Source organism: Saccostrea cucullata, unplaced genomic scaffold, assembly GCF_032062105.1.
Source record: "Saccostrea cucullata isolate Sc308-1 unplaced genomic scaffold, CSIRO_AGI_Scuc_v1 ctg7, whole genome shotgun sequence".
Classification (NCBI taxonomy): domain Eukaryota; kingdom Metazoa; phylum Mollusca; class Bivalvia; order Ostreida; family Ostreidae; genus Saccostrea; species Saccostrea cuccullata.
Window position 1 is genome coordinate 267,756 of NW_026935080.1, and position 27,592 is coordinate 295,347.

General features: G+C 34.4%; 4 protein-coding genes across 5 annotated transcripts; 2 read left to right on the plus strand and 2 right to left on the minus strand.

The window, feature by feature from the left end:
• Nucleotides 1-4: 4 nt before the first annotated feature.
• On the plus strand, nucleotides 5-9,769 carry LOC134241817 (beta-catenin-like protein 1). 2 transcript variants are annotated; one of them, XM_062723838.1, is made up of 16 exons: nucleotides 5-105; nucleotides 415-585; nucleotides 1,573-1,679; nucleotides 1,809-1,947; nucleotides 2,175-2,273; nucleotides 2,493-2,586; nucleotides 3,812-3,903; nucleotides 4,036-4,108; nucleotides 5,055-5,113; nucleotides 5,273-5,421; nucleotides 6,165-6,343; nucleotides 6,606-6,703; nucleotides 7,017-7,235; nucleotides 7,369-7,441; nucleotides 9,273-9,380; nucleotides 9,500-9,769. In XM_062723838.1, exons 1-15 carry the CDS (start codon nucleotides 76-78, stop codon nucleotides 9,359-9,361), a joined length of 1,671 nt encoding a protein of 556 aa, XP_062579822.1. In that variant the 5' UTR covers nucleotides 5-75; the 3' UTR covers nucleotides 9,362-9,380; nucleotides 9,500-9,769. The 2 variants fall into 2 exon arrangements, with proteins under 2 accessions (XP_062579822.1, XP_062579821.1); XM_062723837.1 differs by having other exon boundaries at nucleotides 9,273-9,769.
• LOC134241818 (chromosome transmission fidelity protein 8 homolog) lies at nucleotides 9,667-15,390 on the minus strand. Its single transcript, XM_062723840.1, has 3 exons — nucleotides 15,291-15,390; nucleotides 15,031-15,151; nucleotides 9,667-10,005 (listed from the first exon to the last, which is right to left on the minus strand). The coding sequence occupies exons 1-3, from the start codon at nucleotides 15,311-15,313 to the stop codon at nucleotides 9,772-9,774; spliced, it is 378 nt and encodes a 125-aa protein (XP_062579824.1). The 5' UTR covers nucleotides 15,314-15,390; the 3' UTR covers nucleotides 9,667-9,771.
• Nucleotides 15,391-20,217: 4,827 nt separating this feature from the next.
• Nucleotides 20,218-21,775, plus strand: LOC134241819 (lysine-specific demethylase 8-like). Its single transcript, XM_062723841.1, has one exon. It carries the CDS (start codon nucleotides 20,257-20,259, stop codon nucleotides 21,511-21,513), a length of 1,257 nt encoding a protein of 418 aa, XP_062579825.1. The 5' UTR covers nucleotides 20,218-20,256; the 3' UTR covers nucleotides 21,514-21,775.
• Nucleotides 21,771-26,005, minus strand: LOC134241820 (ciliary microtubule inner protein 1-like). Its single transcript, XM_062723842.1, has 3 exons — nucleotides 25,718-26,005; nucleotides 23,934-24,015; nucleotides 21,771-22,710 (listed from the first exon to the last, which is right to left on the minus strand). The coding sequence occupies exons 1-3, from the start codon at nucleotides 25,792-25,794 to the stop codon at nucleotides 22,450-22,452; spliced, it is 420 nt and encodes a 139-aa protein (XP_062579826.1). The 5' UTR covers nucleotides 25,795-26,005; the 3' UTR covers nucleotides 21,771-22,449.
• Nucleotides 26,006-27,592: the final 1,587 nt, after the last annotated feature.

The following is a 27,592-nucleotide window of genomic DNA, read 5'->3' on the forward strand; positions in this document are numbered from 1 at the left end:
ACGTGCAAATATACATCGGAGATCATCTAATATTTTCACTCATTTATATGGAAAAGTCTAAAGACTGAATTCAAAATGGACGTCGGGGAGCTACTTTCTTTTCAGGTACACACGTTTTTAGCTCGATATACAAAGAATCTAGCGTTGGTTATTGGATATATTAAAATATTCGATGTATTAAAAGAAAAATGTTTCATCTGAAATTAAAAAAACAGATTATACTTGTCTTTGAAATGCTATTTCATTACTAATGAAAAATTCGAATTTCCTCGATAAAAATATAGCTGTGTTTTAATTTAGTCTTGTCAGTTTTGCTTCCATATTTTTCAATATATTTCAACTTTAAATTATTCATATTGTATTGTATTTATGTTTCTGATGCTTTATATGTTTTTTTTTTCATTTTACATGAAGCCCGAAAAACCATTGCCACCTGCTAAAGGCAAAAGAAGATTCCATGATGATGATATCCCAGATCCAGTTGCTGATAAAAGGAAGAGAGGCCAAGCTGCAGCTTCTGAGGACTCCAGAATTAGTGAAGAGGAAAGGGAAAAAATACTTCAGTTAGTGGAGGCAGAGACAGAAGTAATCAACCAGATGAAAATTAAAAACCACTTAGAATTTGAAAAAAATAAAAATAAAAAATTCACCTGAGCCAAAGACTTCAGATCAGTTGGGGCAAAGACAAGTTCAACCCAACTTGCTATAAACCAGTTTTGGGTGAAGGGAATTAAAGTTTATTCAATTGAAAGACAATAATCCCTTTTCAATGGCAAATAAAATCAAATTTAATGAAAATTTTATGAAATGCATCAAAATGCAAAAATGTGCAATTTACAGCACAAGACTTTTGCACACTGTTTGGGAGGATTTTGCCTCTGTTCAGCATTGGTAAATCATTCTACCTTTCCCTTCATAATTCAAGACATATTTTTTAAAAACAATTCTGTATATTCAATACACCTCCCAACCATTTATAGTCATCTGTACAAGTGATAACCTCACTTGAATTTGACTTTTTTGCAGTCCCTCAGACAATTCAAACCAAACCAGTTTATCACCTTTAGAGGCGACTATAATGGGTTGAGAGGAGATTGAAATATACAAATTGATTTTAAAATGTGCATGGAATTAGGGAGTGAAAGGTAGATGATTTACCTTAATTGAAAAGTGGAGAAATTTTGGCTAACAGTGTGCAACAAATCATGCACTGTAAATTGCACATTTTTTGCATTACGGGATCTGTAGCTTTATGGTCAAAGACTTTTTTGACATGCACTGGGAGACAGACGGAATAGAGGTGTCGGATTGCACAGTGTGAAACAAAGAAAATGCAAAAATGGGCTCGGAATTAGTGTGTCAAAGACAGTTTTTGTATATAAAACATAATGTTACAGTTCTGCAGCTACAAGTGAAATAAATACAATTGTTTAAATCATACCCAGGGGGTAATATAATGGAACCACAATAGGATATTTTGTTAATGTATTCAAACAAGTGGTTTTGCCCAAATAGTCACACTGTAAAATTTATTACTGAAGGTTGCTTTGCATTATTTTTTTTTCAATATAGACTGAAGCTTTAGATGAAACCAATCTCAAAAAGATGCTTTTGAATTTTGAGAAAAAAGTTTACAAAAATCAAGAGCAAAGGATAAAATATCCAGACCTTCCAGAAAAGTAAGAGGATCCATTGTTATTTAAAAGCTGTCTGCACAGATTTATTAAGTGTATCTATCTACAGTCACTTACATTTAGCTTCTATTCTTTTTAAAATCAATTATTTATATTTTGTTTTTACTTTTTCAGATTTATGGAATCAGAAATTGAATTAAATGACATAATTCAGGAAATGCATGTCATTGCGACCGTACCAGAGCTCTATCAGATTCTGGTGGATCTCAATACTGTGCAGTCCTTGCTACAACTCCTCTCACATGAAAATACTGATATCCTCTACTAAAAAATACAAGGAGTCTAGCAATGATCAAATTTTTTTTTGGTGAATTTAGGGTAGAAGTATGTGTAACATGGTGTTGATCTTAACTTAATGTCACAACTATGTGTTGATCTGTGATTAGGAGTTTAATTTATATGAATCAATTTTTCTGTTATTTCTGTGATAAGGGAAGTAAAGATTTGTTTAGAAGAGTTATTTTTCCTTAGTTAGGCTTAGATATATCTATAGCTGTTGTTGACTTGCTTCAAGAAATGACAGATGTAGACACACTGAATGAAAATGATGAGGCAGCAACAGCATTTACAGATGTCATGGTAAACATTTCTCGTACAAAACAATCAGTTTTGTTTGTACAGCAAAACACAGCTATAACACATTGACAACAAAACACGATTGTCTCATCTTATAAAGAGGTTTTTATTGTATAACTAAATAATCTTAATATTAGTAGTTTCTCATCTTTAGTTTTGTAGTGTATATTAACTTTGTAATTTTCATATATGCACTCTCTATTTTGTTTCTTCTGCTTGCAGGTTGATGGACAGATTGTTGCAATTCTTGTGCAGAACATGGAAAGGTTAGATGAAAATAACAAAGAGGAAGCCGATGGAGTTCACAACACACTAGGTATTACTGTCAAATTGTAATGCCCCCCTTCGAAGAAGGGAGGGCATATTGCTTTGCTGCTGTCTGTCTGTCGGTCGGTCTGTCGGTCAACTTAGTTTCCGTTCATTTTCTTTGCAACCGTTGCACATACTGAAATGAAATTTGGTATACAGATATATCACATGAATATCTAGGTCAAGTTCTTTATTTCGCACCATTTTTGACAGAGTTATGCCCCTTGGACTTAGAAAAATTCCAATTATTTGCAGTTTCTGTTCATTTTCTTTGCAACCGTTGTAGATAAAATGAAATTTGTGATATATCACATGAATATCTAGGTCAAGTTCTGTTAAATAACCATTTTTGACAGAGTTATGCCCCTTGAACTTAGAAAAATTCCAATTATTTGCAGTTTCCGTTGATTTTCTTTGCAACCGTTGTAGATACTGAAATGAAATTTGGTATACAGATATATCACATGAATATCTAGGTAAAGTTATGTTTTGGTTACAATTGCACCATTTTTGACAGAGTTATGCCCCTTGAACTATAAAAATTTCAATTATTTGCAGTTTCCATTCATTTCCTTTGCAATAGTTGTACATACTGAAATGAAATTTAGCATACAGATTTATCAGATAAATATCTTGGTCGAGTTTTGTTTTTGGTACTATCACGCCATTTTTGACAGAGTTATGCCCTTTGGACTTAGAAAAATTCCAATTATTTGAAATTTCGATTCATTTTTTTTCACAACCGTTGAAAATACTGAGATGAAATTTAGAATACAGATTTATGATGAATATCTACATTATATTCACATTGTACCATTTTTGACAGAGTTATGCCCCTTGGACTTAGAAAAAAAAATCCAATTATTTGCAGTTTCCTTTCATTTTCTTTGCAGAGGTTGCACATACTAAAATGAAATTTGGTATACAGATTTATCAGATGACTATCTTCGTCAAGTTCTGTTTTGGGTACATGTACAATCACACCATTTTTGACAGAGCTATTCCCTTTTGGACTTGGAAAAATTTCAATATGGGGGGAGGGGCCCAGGGGGGCATAAGTGTTTTACAAACATCTCTTGTTTAAGATAGTTTGAAAGGGATATTCTTTCATGCTGTGGTTCAACAGCACTTATATAAATTTATAATGAACATATATTAAAGAGTGTAAAAGATTGTTTCAATAAAAGAACATCCTTATTAAAAATATCTGATTTCAAATTATTCTGGTTTAGCAATCATTGAGAACCTCCTGGAATATCGCCCAGAAATGTCAGCAGATGCAGCACAGCAGGGATTGATGCAGTGGTTGTTAAGGAGGATAAAGGTGGGAATTAGTTTTTCTAAAGGATATTTATCTGTACTTAATGATGAGCAATGATCAGTAAAGGAAGAACCAAGAGACCAAGCAATTAGTAAAAATGATTTGTTAACCAGTGACATTTGAAAATGATTACAGGCTAAAATGCCATTTGATGCCAACAAGTTGTATGCCAGTGAAATTTTAGCCATTCTACTACAGAATAGTGATGGTAAGATAAAATTTGTTCCTCTCTTTTATCTTCTTTAAGTTTCATATTTAGCAAATGCTGAGTTTGAGCTAAATGATTACATGTCTAAAGTATTTAAATTGTTTTAAATGGGCATGAACTTAGATTTGAATTTTATAAATAATCTTTAAAATTTCTGACAGAATTTCATGACCTTCAAGTACATATTTTGCTTGAGAGTTTCAGACTGATATATAATTAAAAGCTGTTTAGAATTTTCTTTCATTTGAAAATTATTTTTTAAAAAAACTAAGAATTCTGAGAATACTGTAGAAGTACTTTTTTCCGCGTGGTATTTATTTACGCTATGTACGCGGTCACAAATTTTCCGCGGAAATTTATCCAAGCATACTTAATGTAAATGTAAGGCATTTAGTGACAGTCTAAGAAATCCGCGTAATTTTCTACCCAAGGATTAAACAGAAATTGAGATTCCGCAGAATTATGACCCCGTGGAAAAAAGTACGTCTACAGTATTTGATTGTCTTACATCATTGTACATGTACTTTTATGAGGTAAAATTTATTCATACTCTTGAATGAAAATTGGAAATCTGCTTCATAAATGATATTAAAGTATAATCAAGGAAAATTAAAATATGCACAAAAGCAAAAAAGTTGTTCAATGTACAGTGATTTGAGCAATGTCAGCTAAATGTATAGAAGAGCTCATACCAATGTTTTCAAACACGTATGATGCACTATTTGGTGTAAGGTTATCATGAAGAATGCAATTGTCATACTGAGTATTATAATATTAAGAATATGCATATAAGGCTTATTCATTGAACTGATGCTATTTTCAGATAAGAATAAGAATTCAAAATTGATAACAAAACAGCAATTTAAGTGTGTCCATGCCCATTTGAAGTGAAACAATTTAATGTTTTTAAATGACATTTTTAATGCTTAAACTTATGTTATACCAGACAATCGACTGTTACTGGGGGAGTTGGATGGCATTGATGTACTTTTGCAGCAGCTCGCAGTAAGTTACATGTAACTTTGCGTAAATTGGATTATAAATTTGGCTTGAATTTTAAATTGACAGTCATATTAATAAGAATTTGATTTTGACAAGCATGACTTGGCCTTACATACATGTATCTATCTATGTATCTGTGTGTCTATATATTGATCTCTGTAGGCCTACAAGAGACATGATGCCACCAACAAAGAAGAAATAGAGATGATGGAGAATCTGTTTAACTCTTTGTGTTCCTGCTTAATGAGGCCAGAAAACAGGAACAAATTCTTACGAGGGGAAGGTCTGCAGCTCATGAATCTCATGTTAAGGTGATATTGATCTCTAAAATATTAAGAAATTGTAAACTTTCTATGGAGTTCAAATTTATGCTTTTTGAATAACAGTATATTTAAGGAATCACTGTCTAATTAGTATAGTATACCAGGACATCAACGGTAGTGGGAAACATAAGATAAGCCTGTTATGCATAAATTATTCCATGTTTCCCACTATCGTTGATGTCCCTGGCATACTATACTAACAAGACAGTGATTCCTTATATTTCCATTTCATTGTGAAATAAAATTGTAGATTTAGACATTAAAAATGTAAAAATAGATTTAAATTACACGAGGACTCCCATGGCAATTTCAATAGTCCTCGCCCACTGAGTCAAACACATAGGCAGCCGCACGAGATTTACATGCATATTTGGCCTTATTAGCGTCAGACACAGAGACAGATGCGCACAAGATTTGCATGCACATTAGGCCTACTCAGCTCCTGACCTATCTACCTGCCTATTTTAAATTCAGGTAGAATTATCAAGAAATCAAGTCCACTAACTTTCAGAGTTATTACAGAGAAAAACATTAGAAATGGAAATATTACATTATCTGTCCTTGAGCAAGGTTATCACTGGGGGGAAAATGTGTTTTGAAGGAGGGGGGTCAGACCTCCCAAGCTTTGTATCCAAACTAATTTGACCCATTAAAATATGTGCTTTTTTTTTTTAGACAGTACAATTAAGTAGCATTCAGAAATGCACCTATAATCATTTTCATGTTTTCAGGGAAAAGAAAATGTCAAGAAATAGTGCAATCAAAGTTCTAAACCATGCCATGACAGGCCAGGAAGGGGCAGACAACTGTCAGAAATTTGTCGACATTTTAGGACTACGAACAATTTTCCCATTATTCATGAAAACTCCTGCCAAAGGGAAAGCAGGGCCATCACCTGCTGAATTAGAAGGTATGAAAATAAGATTTCCAAAATAAAATGATGCTGCCAAAATTTGATAAATGGGAAAATGCATTAAACTGCACCAAACTGTGATGCAAAATTTTTGTGGATGAAATTTTGCCTTGGTTTTTTTTTTGGGGATTTTGTTCAAAAATCCTCTCTTATGGGGATTATTTATCTGTAATAATAAGAGGATTGATTATACATGTAAGTAGCACTATGATTAAGATTTTTTTCTCAAAAAAAGATAATTCTACTCATAATCTTTCAGAACACATCACTAACATCATTGCTTCCTTGCTGAGGAATTGTCAAGGTACACAGAGGCAGAGACTTCTCAGTAAATTCACAGAAAATGACCACGAAAAGGTTTGTTATGAATTCATCTCCCTGTTCAGAAATACATGTAATTGTAAGATTATTACAATTTTGTAAGATATTGCAACTGCATAAATGAATTCCATACCCCTGCCATCTGTTACTGAAGTTAAAGTATATACATGCATGTTAAACAGAAGGACTTATAAAAATGTCTTTAGATTTTATAAAAGTTAAATGCCAGAATGTCATGTTAACACCAATGATATCTTAGGCAACGAGGATGGAATCAAAGATGAATACCCCCTATATGTTGCCTGGCTACTTTGTATTCATTAAATGTTTCATTTTTATTTTTTGATAGGTTGAACGGTTATTAGAGTTGCATTTTAAGTACCTGGACAAGGTCCGACTGATTGATACAGAGCTAGAGCAGGAGAAACATCGTCTGAAGATGAGAGGAGAGGACATGGACGAGGATATGGAAGATGAGTTCTACATCCGACGCCTCGATGCCGGACTGTTTACACTCCAGCTGGTAGATTACATCATGTTAGAAATAAGTGTGACCGGAGGCTCCTCAGTTAGTATTTTCTTATCATTGATATTTAAAAGTATTGTTATTAAAATTTCCTATTAAAATATCTATATTCTGGTATTCATGAAATTATTAGGATTTTTTTTTAATACACTTGTGTATTATTTTTTTCCACTAGATAAAACAGAGAGTAATGCAGATTCTGAATATGAGGGGAGGATCAGTCAAATCGATCAGAAGTATTATGAGAGGTAAGATCTCATCTGAAAGGCAGTTGCTTCCTGCAACTTTTGATCAAAAGTGGGTGTCGTAATACAGTTTGCATAAAAAATAAAAAAATCACCTGATTTTATAGCTCACTTAAGCCAAGGAGCAAGTGAATTTTAAGGATCGAAATGCATTCATCTCCATCAGTCCAGCCATTGATCTCTGTATTTTGCGTTGTCCATTATCATCTCTTTTTTTCCACCCCACCCCCATACATATAGGCAATTTTAGACAAACTTTGCACTAAACCATTCTTCAAAGGACATTTTTCAAGTCATATGAAAGTCCAAATGAAGAACCTCCGCCCTGAAACATTTCATTATCCTTGAGAATAATCAAAGGCCTGAAGGGCCTGCGAGTTGACTCGCTCGTGTTAATTTAGCTTTTTCATACATCTGGACACCATACGTTATATTCAGTTTATTTTGCATCTTAAACGATTGAATATCATAAGTCTCCATGTTCGGTTCAAAAATAAAGTGTATTTTGCTTTTCCTTTATACATTGTATATGCAGGTTGGCACTAATGGGCTTCCGTACATATTACTGTGAAAAGCAGCACTGCAAACCTGGATTCTGTAATGAATTTAAGCACACTAGCTGCAGTGGTCAGTGTTATGGAGTAATTAGTTTAAAGATTCCCACAGCAAATCTGGATTCTAAAAAAAGATTTTTCAACCACTACTGCAGCTAATGAGAGCAGCAGGTGTTTGTGTTAGGGAGTATTCTAGGTCAATTATAAATAAACTTCAGATGGGAAGATGCATCCGCCTAACATGCTTGAACATATATTCATACGCAGTAATTGTACATCGTACAGATATTTAATCAAAAATTTCTTTAAAGGCATGAAGACATAAACAATGTAACAGTATGAAATTTTATACAGTTTTTACATCCAAGTTTATACAATCACTCAAGCAAAAGCAATTTTTAGCTCTACTGGTCAGAGACCAGAAGAGCTTATGCGATAGTAATGCGTCCGGCGTCCGTCCGTCATTTCTGTTGTCCGTTGTCTGTAAACAATTTTTCAAAACGCTACTCCTCCTACAATTTTAGTCTGATTTCAATATTACTTGGCACACAAGTAGACTACACTAAGATACATAGAATAGTGCATCGGTTTTTGATTTCGATGAACGGTGTTGCCATGGTTACTAAAAATAGAATTTTCTGTGAAATTCCTTAAAAACGCTACTCCTTCTACAGTTTTTGTCTGATTTCAGTATAACTTGGTACACAAGTAGACTACACTAAGATACATAGAATAGTGCATCGGTTTTTGATTTCAATGAACGGTGTTGCCATGGTTACAAAAAATAGAATTTTCTGTGAAATTCCTTTAAAACGCTACTCCTTCTACAGTTTTGGTCTGATTTCAGTATAACTTGGCACACAAGTAGACTACACTAAGATACATAGAATAGTGCATCGGTTTTTGATTTCGGTGAACGGTGTTGCCGTGGTTACTAAAAATAGAATTCTCTGTGAAATTCCTTTAAAACACTACTCCTTCTACAGGTTTGGTCTGATTTCAAAATAAGTTGGCACACAAGTAGACTACACAAAGATACATAAAATAGTGCAATGGTTTTTGATAAGTACAAACCAGTAGAGCTACAGTCTCGACAGAGACTTCTGGTTGCTAGAACTATAATATTTGGTGTATGGATCACCTTGATGAATGCGTGAGAAATTTTACAGCTCTGAAACGGCTATGTCAACAAGGAGTAGCTCGCTACGCGAGCCAACTCAAAAATCATGTACAGGTATATTGTTAGCTTTGTTGTTTATACAATTTTGCTATGTTTGTAGAATATGCGGGTAATATTGGTGATGCGAAGGACCCAGAAGCCAGAGAAAAAGAACAGAACAGAATTATGCAGCTAGTGGACAAGTTCTAATGAAAACTCAGTAAAATGTGTCAGTGTTATGTTGATACATTCATAAACAACTCAACACCCAATGTGAGAATAAATTCAGTGGCGACTAAAACCATGCAGATTAAATGCAGCAGGAAGAATTTTGTTTCTGCTTTGTAGGGTTGATGTCCTTCAAAGCCTTACACATATGTATTGCATGAAATAGTGAATCCATGAACTAAGCGTATGACAACATGCAGAAGTTCAATACTGAATCAAGTGTAGCTGTTTTTGTCAGTTCAACACCATAACTTTGAACTCAACATTGAACTGGAAAAAACCTTACATTTGCAGATTATGATATTTTTATTCATTGCTGTCTATGTACATCCATGTATAAGTTTGATACATGAAGAAATCTTGAAATAAATAATACTATTAGAGTATATATATCACAGTTTCTTTGGTATATTAGCGATGATGGGCTTCGGTCTTTGTTTGAACAGAAGCTTTTTCTTGATGAGAGCTTTCACCACATAGTTGACGCTGCTGTCGTTCTTGACATCACTATCCATTGGATTGTCAGTGTCTGAGGAATTCTCTTTTACAATAACAGCATACGGCTTCTCCAGGTCCACAACCTTTCCATACAGGATGTGGTGTCCAATAATTAGAATAGGGACATTCTGTAAAAAAAAAAATTCTGAATATGCATAGACTTACCCATCCCTAATAATGTGCCTATTATAAATTCATTTGTGACGGCTTGTCCAGAGACACAGTTAAATTATTCGAACTAGTGACTTACTAGCACTACTAATATATACACAAGACGTTTTTAAAAAGCAACCCAAAGCAAAGATAATTCAAACATCACTGCTGTCGAAAACTATTAATTCAAAAGTGTATATATACTATAAAATGAGAAAATTGGCACATTACTGTATACAGGGTTATTTTCGCCCCGTCTTATTTTCGCCCTTTCACATTTGCAAAAAAATTTTGCCCCGTTTTTAAATTCGCCCAGTCATAGTTTTGTTTAAGAAATTATACTGTATTCTTTGAATTCGCCCCGTTTTAAATTCGCCCAAATGAAAGTAGGGCGAAAGGGGCGAAAATTTCCCTGTATACAGTATGTATTTTAGCACAAATCCAAGTAGGAATGGATTGGTGCAAATAAAATTTAGTGCTTGCACTTTTCATTAAAATATATGTTATATTTTTCCAATTGATCCATGCCTGTATTTTATTTTATGGTCACTCAAGCAGGCAAACACAATAGCATTTATTTCATTCATTCTTCGAAAAATTACAATAAACACAGTTTATAGAAATTCGTAATAGACTTTTATAGTGGATTACGAATTTCTATAAACTGTTTGTTTTTTGTAATTTAGGGTTGATGGTATGGATTTCATCACAAATATGTTGCTAAAAGATAGTTTATAAAAACAAGAGGCCCATGGGCCACATCGCTCACCTGAGAAGCTTTGACCATTCTGTTCTTTACCAGATTTCCCCCTTGTAATACATAATGCATCCCCACCCTATCCCACTGATCATAATTTAGACATTTTGAAATCTACACTACCCCAGGATCCTTCCATGTGCACATAAGTTTCAGCTTTTCTGGCCTAGTGGTTCTCGAGAAAAAGATTTTCAAAGATTTTTAGGTCACCTGAGTAAACTCAGGTGATCTTTTGCTATCTGTTTTCGTCCGTCGTCCTTAAACATTTGAACATTTTCAGCTTCTTCTCTGAAATCACTAAACCAATTTCAACCAAATTTATCATATAGCATCTATGGGTGAAAGGGAACAAAAATTATGAATTTCATGGTCCCTGCCCCCCTGGGGCCTGGGGGGGGGGCAAAAACCACTAAAATTAGTGCAATCTTTAAAAATCTTCCTCATTACTCCTGGACATCAAGCAGTCAAACTGTTGGTATGATTGTAATCAGCATTAAGTCTTCTACCAAAATTGTGAAATTCATGGCCCCAGGGTCAGGGGTTCTAGTGCTAGGGCAGGGCTAAATAGGTTATATAGTGAATATGCATTATTTCTTTGAAATTCTTCTTTTCTGCTCCTGGGCATTAAATAGATTAACCAAGTGCATAGTTGAATTGAAAATGACTGCCTCTTCCAAAATTGTGAAGTTAATGATCCCAGGGTCAGGGGTTCTAGTACTTACTAGGGCGGGGCCATATAGGTTTTTATAGTGAAAATGTGGTAATTCTTTGGTATTCTTCTTTTCTGTTTGTGGGCATTAAATAAACTTACCAAGTGCAAAGTTATGTTGAATAAGGCTGCCTCTTCTAAAATTGTGAATCTAATGGCCCCAGGGTCAGGGGTTTTAGTGGCAGGATTGGGCTATATAGATTATATAGTGAAAATGCATTATTTCTTTGATATTCTTCTTTTCTACTCCTGGGCATTAAATAAACTAACCAAGTGCATAGTTATGTTGAATAAGGCTGCCTCTTCTAAAATTGTGAATCTAATGGCCCCAGGGTCAGGGGTTCTAGTGGCAGGGCAGGGCTATATAGATTATATAGTGAAAATGCATTATTTCTTTGAAAATCTTCTTCTTTGCTCCTGAGTATTAAATCAATGAACTGTGTACATAGTTATGAGGAGCAAGGATGCTTCTTTGAGATTTGTGAATTTCAGGGCCCCTGGGTCAGGGCTTCTTGTGTTACAGTTAGGGCGGGGCTCTAATGTTTATATAGTGAAAATGCACAAATTCTTTGAAAATCTTTTCCTTTGATCCTGGGTATAATGGCAATGATCTTGGCATATATTTATGACGAAGAATGCTGCTTCTTCCAAAAATGCTTAATTTCCTGGCCCCTGGGACAGAGGTACTTTGGGGGGGGGTCTGAAAATGATTTGATGCTTTGAAATCTGCACTTTGGTATTAATCAACAACATGATGAAATAAAATTTATAAAATTTCCAAGATTTTGAAAGATGTGGCCCCAGGGTCAGTGGTTATTGTGGGAGGTGCACAACTGATAATGATAAAGTGGAAATGCATTTCTCTTTTTTGCTGTGATCTACATGTACCTCTGGGTATTACTAACCAAAGTAAACATGCTGAGTGCATAATTATGATAAGCAATGGTGTCTCTTTCAAAATTGTGAATTCCATGGCCTCTGGATTAAAACATGAATCAAATTCAATTGTTGGAAAGTTGTTGCATGATACTCAGGTGACCTATAAGGCCCATGGGTCTCTTGTTCCTATATATTTCTATGTAAAACTTTGATTCCCAATTGTGGCCCCGCCCTTCCCCCGGGGGTCATGATTTGAAGAACTTAGAATCTACACAACCCCAGGATGCTTCCACATAAGTTTCAGCTTTTCTGGCCCAGTGGTTCTTGAGAAGAACATTTTCAAAGATTTTTCATCTATATTTCTATGTAAAACTTTGATTCCCCATTGTGGCCACGCCCTTCCTCCGAGGGTCATGATTTGAACAACTTAGAAGCTACACTATACCAGAATGCTTCCACATAAGTTTCAGATTATCTGGTCCAGTGACTCTTGAGAAGAAGATTTTCAAAGATTTTTCCTATATATTTCTATGTAAAAATTTGATTCCCGGTTGTGGCCCCGCCCTTCCCCCGGGGGTCATGATTTTTATCATTTAGAATCTACACTACCCCAGGATGCTTCCATATAAGTTTCAGCTTTTCTGGCCCAGTGGTTCTTGAGAAGAACATTTTCAAAGATTTTTCATCTATATTTCTATGTAAAACTTTGATTCCCCATTGTGGCCCCGCCCTTCCCCCGGGGGTCATGATTTTTACAATTTAGAATCTACACTACCCTAGGATGCTTCCATATAAGTTTCAGCTTTTCTGACTCAGTGGTTCTTGAGAAGAAGATTTTTTAATGACCCCACCCTATTTTTGTCTTTTCTTGATTATCTCCCCTTGTGAGGGGACTTGGCCCTTTATTTTAACAATTTAAATTTCCCTTCACCCAAGGATGCTTTGTACCAAGTTTAGTCAAAATTGGCCCAGTGGTTCTCGAAAAGAAGTCAAAAATGTGAAAAGTTTACAGACAGAGACAGCTAGACAGACAGACGGCTGGACGACAGACAAAATGTGATCAGAAAAGCTCACTTGAGCCTTCGGCTCAGGTGAGCTAAAAATCGAAAAGGTCCAGGGGTCTATATTGGGGGAGGGGGGTCATGTCCTTCAGCACCTGTGCCTGCACATTGCCATCAGCTATAATCATATAATGTATCCGACTGCCAAAAATCATAGGCGCTCCCCATGTAATTCTGTAAATGACGAAAAATAATTATATATAGGTCTACCCCCTCTATACTATAAAATTTTATAGTATAGAGGGTTTACATGTACTAATTATCTTTTGTCATTTACAGAATCACATGAGGAGCGCCAATCCCAAAAAATCCTTAGCTACATACATGCCAACTTTCCCGATTTAGGCGGGATTCTCCCGATTTTACCCTTTCATTCCGCCTTCCCGATCGGGAGAGAAAAACTGACCTAATTTCCCGATTTGTAAAAATTCACCCAAAATTTCCGATTTTATAAGTTTCCCTATACCGCTGAATTTTGTCAATTGGGATAACAATATCAGACTTGTTTATTCAATGCACACAGATAAGTTTCATTGTTTATTTAGGTGTTAACATGGTTAATTAGCCACAGGAAATCACTTCACGCTTGAACGCATGGAGTCGTCCAGGTGCACGTAGCTTATAGCATGGGGCAATTAATTAGGGGATTATCTTTTCAGTTTTAAGGGGTAAACAAGGTGAAACACATAGATTAAGGGATAATTGTTTGACATTTTATTGAAAACATAAATTAAAGACAACTAAATAATAAACAAACCATAAAATCGGAATCCAAGGAGATCGTTATTTGAAAACGAAAGTAGAAAACTACAAAGCATAGCTGCTGACTTTATCTACCTATTATGAAAAAATATTGTAAAGTTTGCCAGTTAAAATAATATGAAAAAAATCCTGATGAAACAATAAAGTCTATGTCAATTAGAATTTCTTTTCCCTTCCCATCTCCCAAAAGTAATTACAATATTTTATGCATATGTGACTAAGAAATACCCACATAGCACCATCAAGCCTGCCAAAGTTCAAGACTGTAAAAAAAATTAATTTCTTTGGGATAGGTGGTATCTTTATGTTAGAAAATTGATGATTTAATTCTTCAAAACCGATGATTTATTTCTTTGAATAAAAAATAAATGCATTGCAATTTGTCAAAATTTCTTTAAATTACATATCTGATTAGAATTTCTAATTAATTAAAATATAAAAATCTCATAAATGTTCCCAGAAACAGTACTTTACAGTATCAAAAGTTGTACAGTTTTCAATTTTTCACCAAATTATGTGTCCTAGCTGGTAAAAAAAGTTTACATATGTATAACTAATTATCCCTTCTTTAGTGAGAGAGGCACCTATTTGAGCAAAAATATTTCCATTTTAGAAAGAAAAACCTTATTTTTGTGTTATTTTTATCCTTTAGTAGTATTAATAAGTGATATTAATTATATTATAAATTTAAAAAAAGGATCATGTCATAATCATTTAATTTCACGACAAAATGTCGCGAATTTAAATCTATGAAAAATGTCGTCACGCGCAAAATCCCCCATGGGAATTTTCAAAAGTTGGCATGTATGTAGCTAGAATAAACCATGTTAACCTGTTTCGTAAAATGAAGATCTCCTACAAACTTTCCACCAAGAGGAACTGGTTTTCTCGTTTCAAGACTTCCCTGAAGATCAATAATTGCCCATTCTGGACACTCTTTTTGACTGCCAGGCCTATCAAGAAAGAAGAAATGCACTTTTTAAATTGGTAACTTATCAGTGGTTATATGGAGTTACAGATGGTGATTCTAGAAGGTTGAATGCACTTCTTTGAGTAATTACTAATCCACCTGATCTGAAAACTTTTACTTACATGGAAATCAAAACTTGGACCATTACGGTTGATTACAAACAAAAAACGTTTCCCGCTATTTTGTTGGAAATGTTGCATGTCGATCCCGATTTTGAATCCCTATTTTCCTGTGTGTTTTGGAGGACTTGTCACATCAGATATGCTACAAATAGTTGATATTTATAATAAACAGCTTAAATATTTTTTCAGGTAATTTTTAAGGCCAGCCTATGATAAGTGAAAATCTTTTTATCGATAAACATTGCGATGACAAATCATTCCGGGTAATGGATATTGATCGGTTTCATTTTAGCATTTAGTTTCCGATCTGCATATCCGATGTAAATTGGAGCAATGAATGTGTGAGGAGTACTGAGGTAAAATTCTTTTATTTAATGCATATTGATGAAAGTTATTGGTAACTGAAATAAACAGAAGATTGAGACAAGAAGGTAGAATTTATGGTGTCCGGATAGGGCCATTTGCAAAAGCTCAAACAGTGCGTATGGGCAGCGGAAAGGGCAAAAATTACCATAATGAGAAAACAAACAGTTATTTTAATTTCAATGACCATAAAAACTTAACAAATGATATACAATGCATAATCAACAGACTTTTCGCAGAACAAATATACATTAAATCAAAACCAACGACCACGTACGTAACAAACATATATAAATGCAAAATCAACGATCATCTTTGCAGTACAAACATACATAAAAACACGACAAACGAAAAAAGTTAACAAACGTGCAAGCGGTAAATCTAGTCTTCCCGGCTCCCGACGGTCCCGAATTTTTTTTTTTTTTTTTCTTTTTTTGGCGATTTCTTTTTTGTCGGCGCACAGAAACTCTTTGACTAGGTTTAAAAAATTCATTAAATTTAATGGTATAAAAACTTTAACAAATTATTACTGAATCAGCAGTACCATCTGCCAAAAAGCAGTAAATCTAGTACTCAGCTGTAAATGCGAAAACCACTGAAAAAAGGATACTGATGTTTTCTTTGAATCACGATTAAAAACAACAAACTGAGGTATATTTTTTTAATAAACGAAAACCCTCATTTACATGCCAGATAATTTGTATGCACTAAAATTCCCCACACATTTTTTTTTTTTTCGCATAGAACTCTTTGCCACATCATGTTTATGTTCCCAGGCTCTACAACATGGACGTGGTTCTACCTCGGATCCCTCTTTAATTTTTTTTTTTTTGGGGGGGGTTAATTTATCTTAAAAATTTCAAATGAAAGAAAAGAATGTACATAAAATGAAAAAAATATCTCATTCTTCTGAAGGCCATTTCATCATTTTTTTTTTTTTGGTTACATAAATTGGTTTTCGCCAATTCTTTAAATATTACAAGAATCTATTATGATAACTTTACTTTACAGTGACATATTATATGACAGGCACGTAGCAACATTTCCTAATTTTAAGAGTATAAGGTCAAAAAAGGATTATGTAGTACATGTATATTAGGAAAGAAATTGGTACTGAAAGAAGTTGAACCTACCCCCCCCCCCTCCCCCCACACACACACCCTCACTCACACACACAAAATAGGATTTTCGAGTTTGGGCTATTTTGTTTTTATTTCCTATTTGTTTTTGCTTGTCAATTTTTAAATTCTTTTTTCAGCTAGATTGATTTTTCTCTCTCTGCATGGTTACCCCCTCCTTTCAAAAACGATGCTACGTCAATGTATAAAAATGAAATACTTTTATTTTGCATGGTTTTACCATAAGTACAATGTTAGATTTAGCTATATTTATGAAAATTCTGATAAAAATCTTTTTTGAAATCAAATCATTTTGATATTATGAATTTGAATTTTCATTTTTTTTTATTAACACCACCAATTTTCACTGAAATACTAATTCCATCTACGACACCTTATACGTCTCTCTGTATCGATGTCCGTTTTTGGTTTTCATATTTATAACGGAGTACTACATTTACCGCATTTTTGAAGGTGATACTGCTGATTCAGTAATAATTACGCAAATTTGTTTAAGTTTTTACATATTATTGAATTAATTTAAAAAGAAAATGTGCCTGAGAAGTTTGAAGAGTTTCTGTGCACCGACAAAAAACAAAATCAAAATAAAAAAAAAAATTTCAAAAAAAATCCGTGACCGCCGGGAGTCTGGAAGACTAGATTTACCGCGTGCACGTTTGTTAACTTTTTTTCATTTGTCGTGTTTTTATGTACGTTTGTACTGCATAGATGATCGTTGGTTTTGCATTTATATATGTTTGTTATGTACGTGGTCGTTGATTTTGCTTTAATGTATATTTGTTCTGCGAAAAGGTCTGTTGATTATGCATTGTATATCATTTGTTAAGTTTTTATGGTCATTGAAATTAAAATGACTGTTTGTTTTCTCATTATGGTAATTTTTGCCCTTTCAGCTGCCCATAAGTGCGTTCAGCTATTGCACTAACACACAACACGCTGCCACCCATTGCCATGCTAACACAAGTTCGCACAACACGCTGTTGCGCTAACACACAACCACTGTCACGATAACACAAGTGTGCACAACACGCTGTTGCGCTAACACACAACCACTGTCACGTTAACACAAGTGTGCACAACACGTGGTTGCGCTAATGCACAATACACTGCCATGTTAACACAAGTTCGCACAACACACGCACAACACACCATCGTGAGTTGTGTGTTATTGCGACAGCCTGATGTATGTTAACGCGATGGCGTGTTGTGTGAAATTGTGTTAGCATGACAGTGTGTTGTTCAGTGTTGTGATAGCGTGACGGCTAGTTGTGTGTTACCGCGATGGCATGTTTTTTCCTGAACCCTTTGTTGAGCTTCCAATTTGTCACCAGAAGTACTTTCGATTTGACTTCACATTAATTTTGCGGATTGCTTGGGCGTTGCATTAACTGGTTTCGTTTCGTCGATTTTCTATTCAGCAAATGGCCCTATCTGGACACCAAAAGAACTCCATGATTTAGTTCTGCAAAGTATACTGCTTGGTACCTTTTGAAACAAAGTGTTAGCATTCAATTTAAAAATTTTGAATATATTGGTACTATTAAAAACTCAGAGATTTTGTTACATTTATTTTGGTAAAGTTAAAAAAACATCATGAAAATTAGCAATGGTACAGATATGAGAAAAGGAGGCAATCTAATATTGAAAAATATCTGATTTTATTTTTAGTGTTTTTATTTTATAAATGTTGTCTTCTTACAACACTTATTTAAATCATCCCAAATGAAAAGAAAAAAATAAAATCTATTTGCTTGGCTGAAACTTTGACATGAAGGGACAACTCCATTTTAAAAACAAATGAAAATATTGTATAATCCCTATTAACCGCCCCTGCCCCTATAACGCCCCCTTAGGTCTTTTTCAATTGTCAGGAAATAAGGGCCCCCTGTACAGTGTACAGTGATTAAAATCAATGAGAATTGTATCAAAATATTGAAGAAAGTGAAAATTAAACTTATCTATTATCCAATTTTTCTATGGAAAATGTATAATGTAGCATAATTTGGGTGGATTATCTTCACTTTAAGTAAAGTTAGACATTATTTTATTGGTTCCTTGTATTTATTTTTTTTTCAAAAGATTTTTTGAAGTTAAAACATGACATTGAATATCATAAATAGAGTACCAAAATAACCGCCCAATTTTCTAAGCGGCCGGGGTGGTTAATAGAGATTATACGGTATTGAGAAACATGAAATAAATAAAAATATAGCTAGATTTCTCCTATTAAAAATTATAATGTAATGAAGTGAAGTATGGCAATTTCAATTCATAATTGCAAGAAATAAAATGTATATCATCAAATTCATGTAATTCTTCTACATTTTGGAATACATGTAGTACCTTTATCCATGAACAAAATGTGTGAAACCTTAGTGCATGTACTTAAGCATTTTTGAAACTTCAAAAAATACTCTTGATTTACTTGATAGTTCCTCAGACAATAGACGAGTAAGCTTTAATAATGCCTTTTACTAACATTTTTTGAATAGTGCATAAAATTTCCCTTTTCAGTGCACATAGTTTTTTCCAAAACCAAAAGACACTTTACACTCTCTCTGAGTCAATGAACACTGATCAGTTCTGCAATATATTAGAGTTACTGTTCTTCTCATACATAACATTAGTTGGAAAGGCTAGTGTTTAATCTACTAATTTCCATTGGGGTCAGCATGTAGAACCCGCTAAACCCAAACTCATGTAAAAAGATATTTTGTCTCTGGGGAGGGGGTACTCCACTCAGACTCTCCTCTGCACCCCCTTACCTGAAATGGGGGGGGGGGTAGAGATGTGATTGTCAGCTGAATAACATCAAAAATCAAAAATTATTAGAATACTGTCTAAGCTCTTTGTGCAAACTTTATGATGCTTTTGTAGTTTTGTAAATGGAGTACATGCACAAGTACACATATTTAAAATGTATACCATGCTTTGTATACTTACAATTTCATGTACATTTGAACTTAAGTACTGGTATCTCAAACACGGATACAATGTATCTTAAATACCTTGGATATGTTGAAATGATTCAGATTTCCAAATGCTACATTCTTTAAGTAATTTACCCTTGATATCTATATACTGGGGGTATCTTGATATTTTGAAGCTTTTTTGGGTCCCATTGTGTTTGAAATAAAATAGGTTGGACTGTATGTTTTTAAATATCACCTAAACATAATTATAGCTGTTCCTTACAGCTCCTTAAAAAATTGAATATAAAATAAGAAAAAGATTTTTAAAAAAATCAGTATATGGCAATTACCATTTACAAAGAAAACATCTGTTGAGTGAAATTTGTATGGATCTTGTGGTGAGAACAACTTATAGACATTTTTCTCATATGGAAAGAAAATTGACTATAGATATTTAATTTTTTTTTGATCAATATAAATTGAAGGATTAATGTGTTTTTATTGTTCATTCTACACAACGTATATAAATGTACAGAATTTCATCTTCAGGTGATGAGTACAGATGCCATATTGAGCCTCCTCCCTGGGAATAAGGCAGATTTACTGGCTGGGATCAAGAGCAGGCAGATGTTAGATGATGTTTTATTGGAGATGCTGGATTACTGCTGCACCACATTCTACAACAGGGATTATGTGTCTGCATCCGTATTATGTAAACCTGTGTTGGATTACACCTGGGAGAAACTAAATACTGGTTACTGGAAAGATGTTGACATCAACTGGAGGTATGTTTATACCATAGGATCAGCGGTATTAAGTGTCAGTAAATATTTAACAAAAAATGATGATTCGTGCGAGGACTTCTACAAAGAGCTAATGAAGACGGTTGATACAGGGATATTAATGGGAGCACCTGTTTTAGACAATGTCCTTGAGAGATTAATGTGTGCTTTCAATGATATTTATAAAGAATTTACAAAGACAAAACAAATCAGCAAAAGGAAATTAATTGTTCAAAATAATGAAGTAGTTGAAAAAGTTAAAAAATGTAAGTCTGAATTGAAGAATGAAAAATTACATGTGGACAGTAATAGAGAGATCAGAAGATGCTGTTGTCCTTCTCTAGAAACTTTTCAAAGTCAGTATCTAACAAGCCATACCCCAGTGATATTAACTGGGTTAATGGAGCACTGGCCCGCCATGACAGGGGCGAGGTCCTGGAATCTGGAGAGAATACATTCCCTGGCAGGACATCGGTTAGTCCCCATAGAGATTGGTTCAAAGTACACGGAAGATAACTGGACTCAGAGCCTGATGACTGTTGGCAAATTTATTGACAAGTTCATCGAGAATTCTTCTGAGGATATTCCTACAGGATATCTGGCTCAACACCAGCTTTTCGACCAGGTACCGGAAATGAAGGAGGATATTATAATACCAGACTACTGCTACTTAGGTTCCGAAGAGGAAGTGGACATTAATGCTTGGTTTGGTCCCGGGGGAACTGTGTCCCCCCTTCATCAAGACCCCAAAGAAAATTTTTTATCCCAAGTGTTTGGAGAGAAATATGTTCGTCTCTATTCTGCGGAATTCACAAAATCTGTTTATCCCCATGATACCATGTTACTGAAAAATACAAGCCAAGTTGACATTGAAAATCCTGATTATGTACAATTCCCATTGTTTAAAGATGCCTGTTATTCTGAATGTATTCTTAAACCTGGAGAAATGTTGTATATACCCAAAGAATACTGGCATTTTGTCAAATCATTGTCAGTAAGTTTTTCAGTGAGCTTTTGGTGGCAATAGACATTTTACTAATTTGATGTTTATTTTTTCATATGAAATTTATTTAATGCAATTATAAGCTGATAGGCAGGGTTAATTGGTCATTTCATATGGTACCTTTACGTTGAATATATATGTGTGAATTTAAAAAAAAAGACAAACAACTAAATTTGAAAGATGCAGACAAGTAACTCAATGTAGGGGATATTTGTTATCACAATCTTGCTAAAGTCTTCATTGTTTTGAAAGAAATGGCTTGTTAATACAAGAACATTGAATTACATTGTTTTTATGATTTTTTATTTCTTGATAAAAGAACAACAATCTGAATACAGAGAGCATGCCTGAGTGCATACTAATGGAATGTGAACAGGTGATAATAAAGATTTATAACAAAGCATTCATTAAGTAGCTCTAAAACTATATCTATCATGAAAGACTGTGCATTGTTCATACAACGTTCAAGTAAAGTACACTAAATGCGTAAAATGGAGGGAAAAAAAATCTTTTAAAAAAGGCTATCTATCTACAACATATCAAATCTCCGTAAAAATAGCACAAAAAAATCACATCACTTCAAAACAGTCCACAGTCATTACACAATACTGTTTTTCTTTATAAATGACTTGGTAAATTAAAAAGATGAGTTCTAATTTCAATATCATCTGATGGGTACATATACATGCATATCTAATACTAATATGAACCTTTAATACAGTATTATATTTTATTTTATTACAAGGAGTATTCTGTTAGCACATTAACAAAATTCACAAATCTCCTATATAGTAGTTAAAACAAAAAATTCCTGATGATTTTGACATACAGAAAAATAAAAACATTTCATTTTAGCACACATAAAATGCACCAGAGGCAAATCAGTCATAAATAATACTGGTTTCATATTTATGAGCAAGTTTCTCATGATCATTAAAGAAACTGTGATATCATTAATTTTCACATAATGCCCTCCATGGGCCAATTTAACTGTTTGACAAGCCCTCCTTTGGGTTTTGCATATTTCCCATATTTTTCTAACTGGAGGGTCTTTTCTGCAGATCGCCACCCTATGGCCTGAGCAGTGGTTTTAGGGACAGGTTTTGGGGAGGGATCCACCTGAATGTACTCCTCAATGGGTGTGACTGGTTTAACTTGCATTAGGCTCTTTAAGTCTGCCTTCTGTGATTCATCTTTCTTTGGAAAGTCATCTTTTACTAGCTGAAATTGTTAAAAGGAAAATGGTGTCATGAAGTTTTAGAAGGTTGATCAAATATTTGAATATTTACTTTGCAATATCTGTGTAAATAGGCAAATATTGATAGTTACTAAGTATACATTAAGAGGTATGTAATTGTCATTGCACGGGGCTGTCTATATTTTAAAAAATGAAATGCTATTTGCAATGAAAGAAATATGCTATGCTGTAGGAAGCAATTTTAATTTGTTGTTGATATTCTGGCCTAATATTTTGGTCCCTTATTTTTCCTTTGAAATGTATCTTTTTATCTTTAAAGGTTTTTGTAGATATTATTATTATTATATTATTTCACCGCAAAGAGCAAATGTAGACTGGGAGCTTAAATTGCGACCACTTTTGGTCGTAAAACAACCAGGAAAATAGAGGCTTATGTGCCACAATGCATACTTCTCCTCAATGCCGGGGGTCCCAAGTGGAGAGGCAACGTGTTGACTCAGAACCACTGGCATTGTGAGGACGCAATGCATACCCAGAGATTTTTTTTTCATAACAACATAAAAATATTTGACTAACTAGAAATCCATAAAATGTTTAGCTGAAGAATTATTAAAATTACATATTGATTTTTTTTCTTAATATGATTGATGCAAGATGAAATTCATTCTTTTGTTGTGAACCACACTGTGCTGAGGAAATTAATATAACTCAAATGTCTTTAATCCAGGTATCCCTTTTAAGCATTTCTCTTTAAAGACTATGAAAAATTGAAATTGCACAGTCATATTTCTAGAGCCCTAAGAAAAGTCAGTTTAACCTTTTATCAGACATAGAGCTTTGATAAGTGTTCCAGCTCACATTAAGTCCTTGTTTCAGATACTATCATAAAATTTATAACTAGTACGGTATTAAATTTATGGTACCACTTAGTTCTTCAGTAAATTTTCATTAGATCCATTAACTTTTTCTGATTTTCTTGAACAAAAAGATGGTAGCCTTGGTGCATCCTGGAATACTTTGGCTGATATTTAAAAAAAAAAAATACATTTGTGTACTGTATAGTATAAGCCAACTGAATGGGATAACGGATTTGACTTTGAAAATTATATGATTTATTTCAGCTGGTTTTAAACGAAACTTAAAAAGTTCCAAAAGAAGAAAATAGGCAGTAACTTTTTTGGGGGTGGGGGGTGGGGTTGAGTAACCAATCAAAAAACACCAAATAAAAAATCTTAAACATACTCACATCTTCGTATTTAGTGGTTAGAAATCCCCACTGGTTTGGCCAAGATTTAGACGCTACTTCTTCATGATTAACGTGGTCTTTCCTGTCAATGTAAAAACCTCATTAGATATCAGAAATAAAATGAAACCGTATATGTCTTAATTTAATTAGGAAATTGGCTCCGAAGCAACATCTTTTCTTATTCAAAGACGGGGGAAAGGTCGGCACAAGTTTTTAAAAGAAATCATCTAAGCGCTCCCCATGTAAATTCTGTAAATGAGGAATAAGAATATACTAAGTAGGTCAACCCCTCTGTACTATAAAATCAACTGGTTATGAAAAAAATGACAAAAACTAACTATGTAAAAAAAAAATTATATGCGAAGTTCCGCATATTTCTTAAAATTAAGGGGATGGGGATTCATGCTCTTATTTCTAGTCATGTTTATGTTTTCATGGGGAAGGGAAGGGGAGATGGAGTGGAAGCGGTATTTATAGAAATATTTTTAGAAAAAGAACTCATAACCCCCATCCCCCGTCTACGTCTGTAAATTTGTTAAAATTTCCCCCTGCGCATAGTGAGGAAATAGTATGCAGCATAATACGCAGAATCTAGAGTTTATTTTGACCAGCATGGCGTAAATGAATATAGGTCGAAGATGAAACCCACGAACAAAACAGGAGGCCCGTGGGCCACATCGCTCACCTGAGGACTGTGGCTAGAAAATAGCAAAAAATCAATCCAGCGTTGAAAAAGCTTAACTACATAAGTGGTCCCAACCTACTCCTAAAAGGGGAGGGGGTCTTGATGAATTAACTTTACTCTTAATTATGTTTTTAAGAATCGGAGAGGGGATCGTGCCCCCAATAATTTTGCCGAAATATAGAATATATACTAGAGAATTATTTAATCATAGCTGCTCTATACTTATGCCCCCCTAAAAATAACATTTTTATTATTTTCTTGTTGGTGAAATTTGAACTTTTGGTAGTAACTCCACAAGCTGAAAATGTTATGTTGCCCCCCTCCCCTTCTTAAATAAATTTGCTTCCTATATGTGGGCCTGTACGAATTACTGTGTAAAGCTTGTAAATGTGAATATTATATCATCACCCAGTTGAATATTCAAAATGTTTGATTTAATGACCAAATCTACATGAAAGACCGTAAATTACCCTTGGATCTAAGGCGTAGAAAAAAAAAATCGAACATCTTTTATTATTCATAGACAAAATATTACTTCGTCAATACTCTATACATTTGTTGATTAGCAACGATATCGAAAAAAGTCATCAAGCTTGTAAATTCAAAAATTAAACATACTGTGTACATTAAAAGAGAAAAGAATTAAATGATGCATTCAAAAAAGCGTATCAAAATTACAGTTTAGAAGTTATTTTTTTATTTGGCTTAAGTTATTATTTAAATGGCATTTCGTGTACTTTGTTGCCAACAAGTACTCAATTCGCCTTTAAAGTGTTTAAAGCAATTTTTGAAAAGATCAGACATCAATGTGTCAAACAAATCTCTTTGAATATCTGTTTAAAATCCAAACAACTTAAATCGGTGCTCAAATTAAATGGATTCTGCAATTCAATATAGAATCGTATTATTTAATAAATGCAGGTATATAAATGTATAGCTAGAAAGATAAAATCTTCATACGGATCTGAGTTTAAATAACCAATTACACAGTGTTGTACATCTTAAACTTATAGATAATCAAAACAAATTTACATGTATTTTAATTACTTGTATGTTAATAATTTTCTTTTGCTAAAGGAAGTGATACGCGGAGACTCACCAAATTTGGTCCTGGGCCACGAAATTACACCCGGCGAGCGCTTTTCCCGAGGGTCCGGGTTTTGCTGCGGCTGCCATCGTTATTCCTAAGAAGATTGATCTTCCATATGATAATCCAACACCCCGAAACTGTCAATACACACTAGCCCACTTCCGTTACAAGCTGTGTTTATCGTGTCCCTGGTGACCGCTATTGTAACGCACACCTCCCCAATCTGGCACACAACTAGACACCATAAACTCAAATTAAAGGTACATACATAGGATAGATTAGAAAAACTGTTTTATCGCTCTTACTTTTAAACGCTTTATCGAGGAAAATCTTCTCAGTAAATAGTAAAGCACATCGATTTAGACGGGGCGCTGGCAGGTATATGTCAATGGCCAACAATGCATGTTCACCGTATTATTCAACCACATTATTGAACTTGTAACAAAGGTTCATTAAATTGTTGGGTAGACCGGTTGGTTTCTGTGAAAAAAATAATGCTGTTTGTACTTGTGTTTCTGTACAGACGTATTAGTGGGATTTCATATTCTCACACCATGACCACCGGCAGATACATACTAGGATGCAAGATTTAAACAGTCATCTTTAAAAATTTGTTCCTATACAAATCTATACGAAAAAATGCTAACATTTCTAATGTTTTGCTGACGGACAAAAAAAATCGATGTTGGACCGCTGAATGAGATGTTGGACCGCTGAGTGAGATGTAGGACCGCTTACGTCACAGAATGGCGGAGCTTAATCTCATTTTCATTCGTTCGTGTTCAAAAGTGACGGTCCTGTTGTAATATCACGAAAGACAGTAGAAAATAATATAGTAAAAAAAATAAAAAAAAATAAAAGGTGTAACAAAACATTTATTGACTGAGTTCTCGGGTAAATGCGTTTTATCAACCCTCGAACCAAACTGTCTGCCAACGGCCTCAGGTCTGACAAAACGCATGTTGCCCTCGAATTAAGTCAATAAATGTCTCTTACTTGAAACATGAAGATAATGGATAAGAATCAAGCTTTAAAAGTCATCCATGCAGTTTTCGACTTAACATTCAAATTATCCAACATAGACCTTGAACGAGAATGTTGTCTTGAGTGTCTTGATGTCCTTGTTTCATCAGCTTGTTTGTCAATAGTTTACCCATGAGAAAGAGTATATCTTTGCGCATCGATTCAACAGAAAGCGTATAACTCCAAACATGGGTGATAAGGGCATATTGCTACACGTCGCTTGTGTGGTTACGTGTTTAGAGCCTTTGCTCTGGAGTGGCGGAGTAAGCAGTTGATTCCTATGGGGTTCGAATCTCACTGCGGGACGTGGAGAGTAGCCCTTAGGATGAGGCCGTATTTAATCGATGTCCCGTGCCGTTGTAGACGCTGGCAAGAAAAAGATTCCTTACTGCCCAATTCTTTTGATTTCCTTTTGGGTCCTTTTGGGTATGGAGATAACGAACAGTATTCAATATCAAAGTCCATAAAACAATACAGAATAGGAGCAGAGCAAACACGGACCTCCGAAACATCAGAGGTGGGATCAGGTGCCATGGAGGAGTGAGCATCCCCTGCTGACCGGTCACACTCGCCGTGTGCTCCTTGTCATGATCGGGAAATAACGGAGAAATCTGTCGTCAATCCAGTATATAAATAATGGACTAACAATTAGTATGAGAAACGTCATTCAGCATCACTGTATCGACCAAAGAACTTACGAAATGATGACTTTAAACGAGACTGCTGATATTTTTGTTTCATCAACTTGCTTGTCAATAATTTACCTTGTTTTAGAAATTGTTCATACGTAGAGCATGCTCTTGCGTATCGAATCAACTGAGATATATACACTCCGTATGCAGGTGATGAAGGTATATTGCT

Bases quoted from the DNA above. Each gene is read 5' to 3' on its own strand.
- LOC134241818 (XM_062723840.1), bottom strand. From the start codon at position 15,313: ATGGTCCAAGTTTTGATTTCCAT. The intron at 15,152-15,290 runs GTAAGTAAAAGT...CTTTCTTGATAG, and splicing joins GTCCAAGTTTTGATTTCCAT to GCCTGGCAGTCAAAAAGAGT. The intron at 10,006-15,030 runs GTTAACATGGTT...TTTTTTTTACAG, and splicing joins ATCTTCATTTTACGAAACAG to AATGTCCCTATTCTAATTAT.
- LOC134241817 (XM_062723837.1), top strand. From the start codon at position 76: ATGGACGTCGGGGAGCTACTTTCTTTTCAG. The intron at 4,109-5,054 runs GTAAGATAAAAT...ATGTTATACCAG, and splicing joins TCTACTACAGAATAGTGATG to ACAATCGACTGTTACTGGGG. The intron at 6,344-6,605 runs GTATGAAAATAA...ATAATCTTTCAG, and splicing joins ATCACCTGCTGAATTAGAAG to AACACATCACTAACATCATT.
- LOC134241820 (XM_062723842.1), bottom strand. From the start codon at position 25,794: ATGGCAGCCGCAGCAAAACCCGGACCCTCGGGAAAAGCGCTCGCCGGG. The intron at 24,016-25,717 runs GTGAGTCTCCGC...TTACATTGACAG, and splicing joins GTGGCCCAGGACCAAATTTG to GAAAGACCACGTTAATCATG. The intron at 22,711-23,933 runs GTGAGTATGTTT...TAACAATTTCAG, and splicing joins TAACCACTAAATACGAAGAT to CTAGTAAAAGATGACTTTCC.
- LOC134241819 (XM_062723841.1), top strand. From the start codon at position 20,257: ATGAGTACAGATGCCATATTGAGCCTCCTCCCTGGGAATAAGGCAGAT.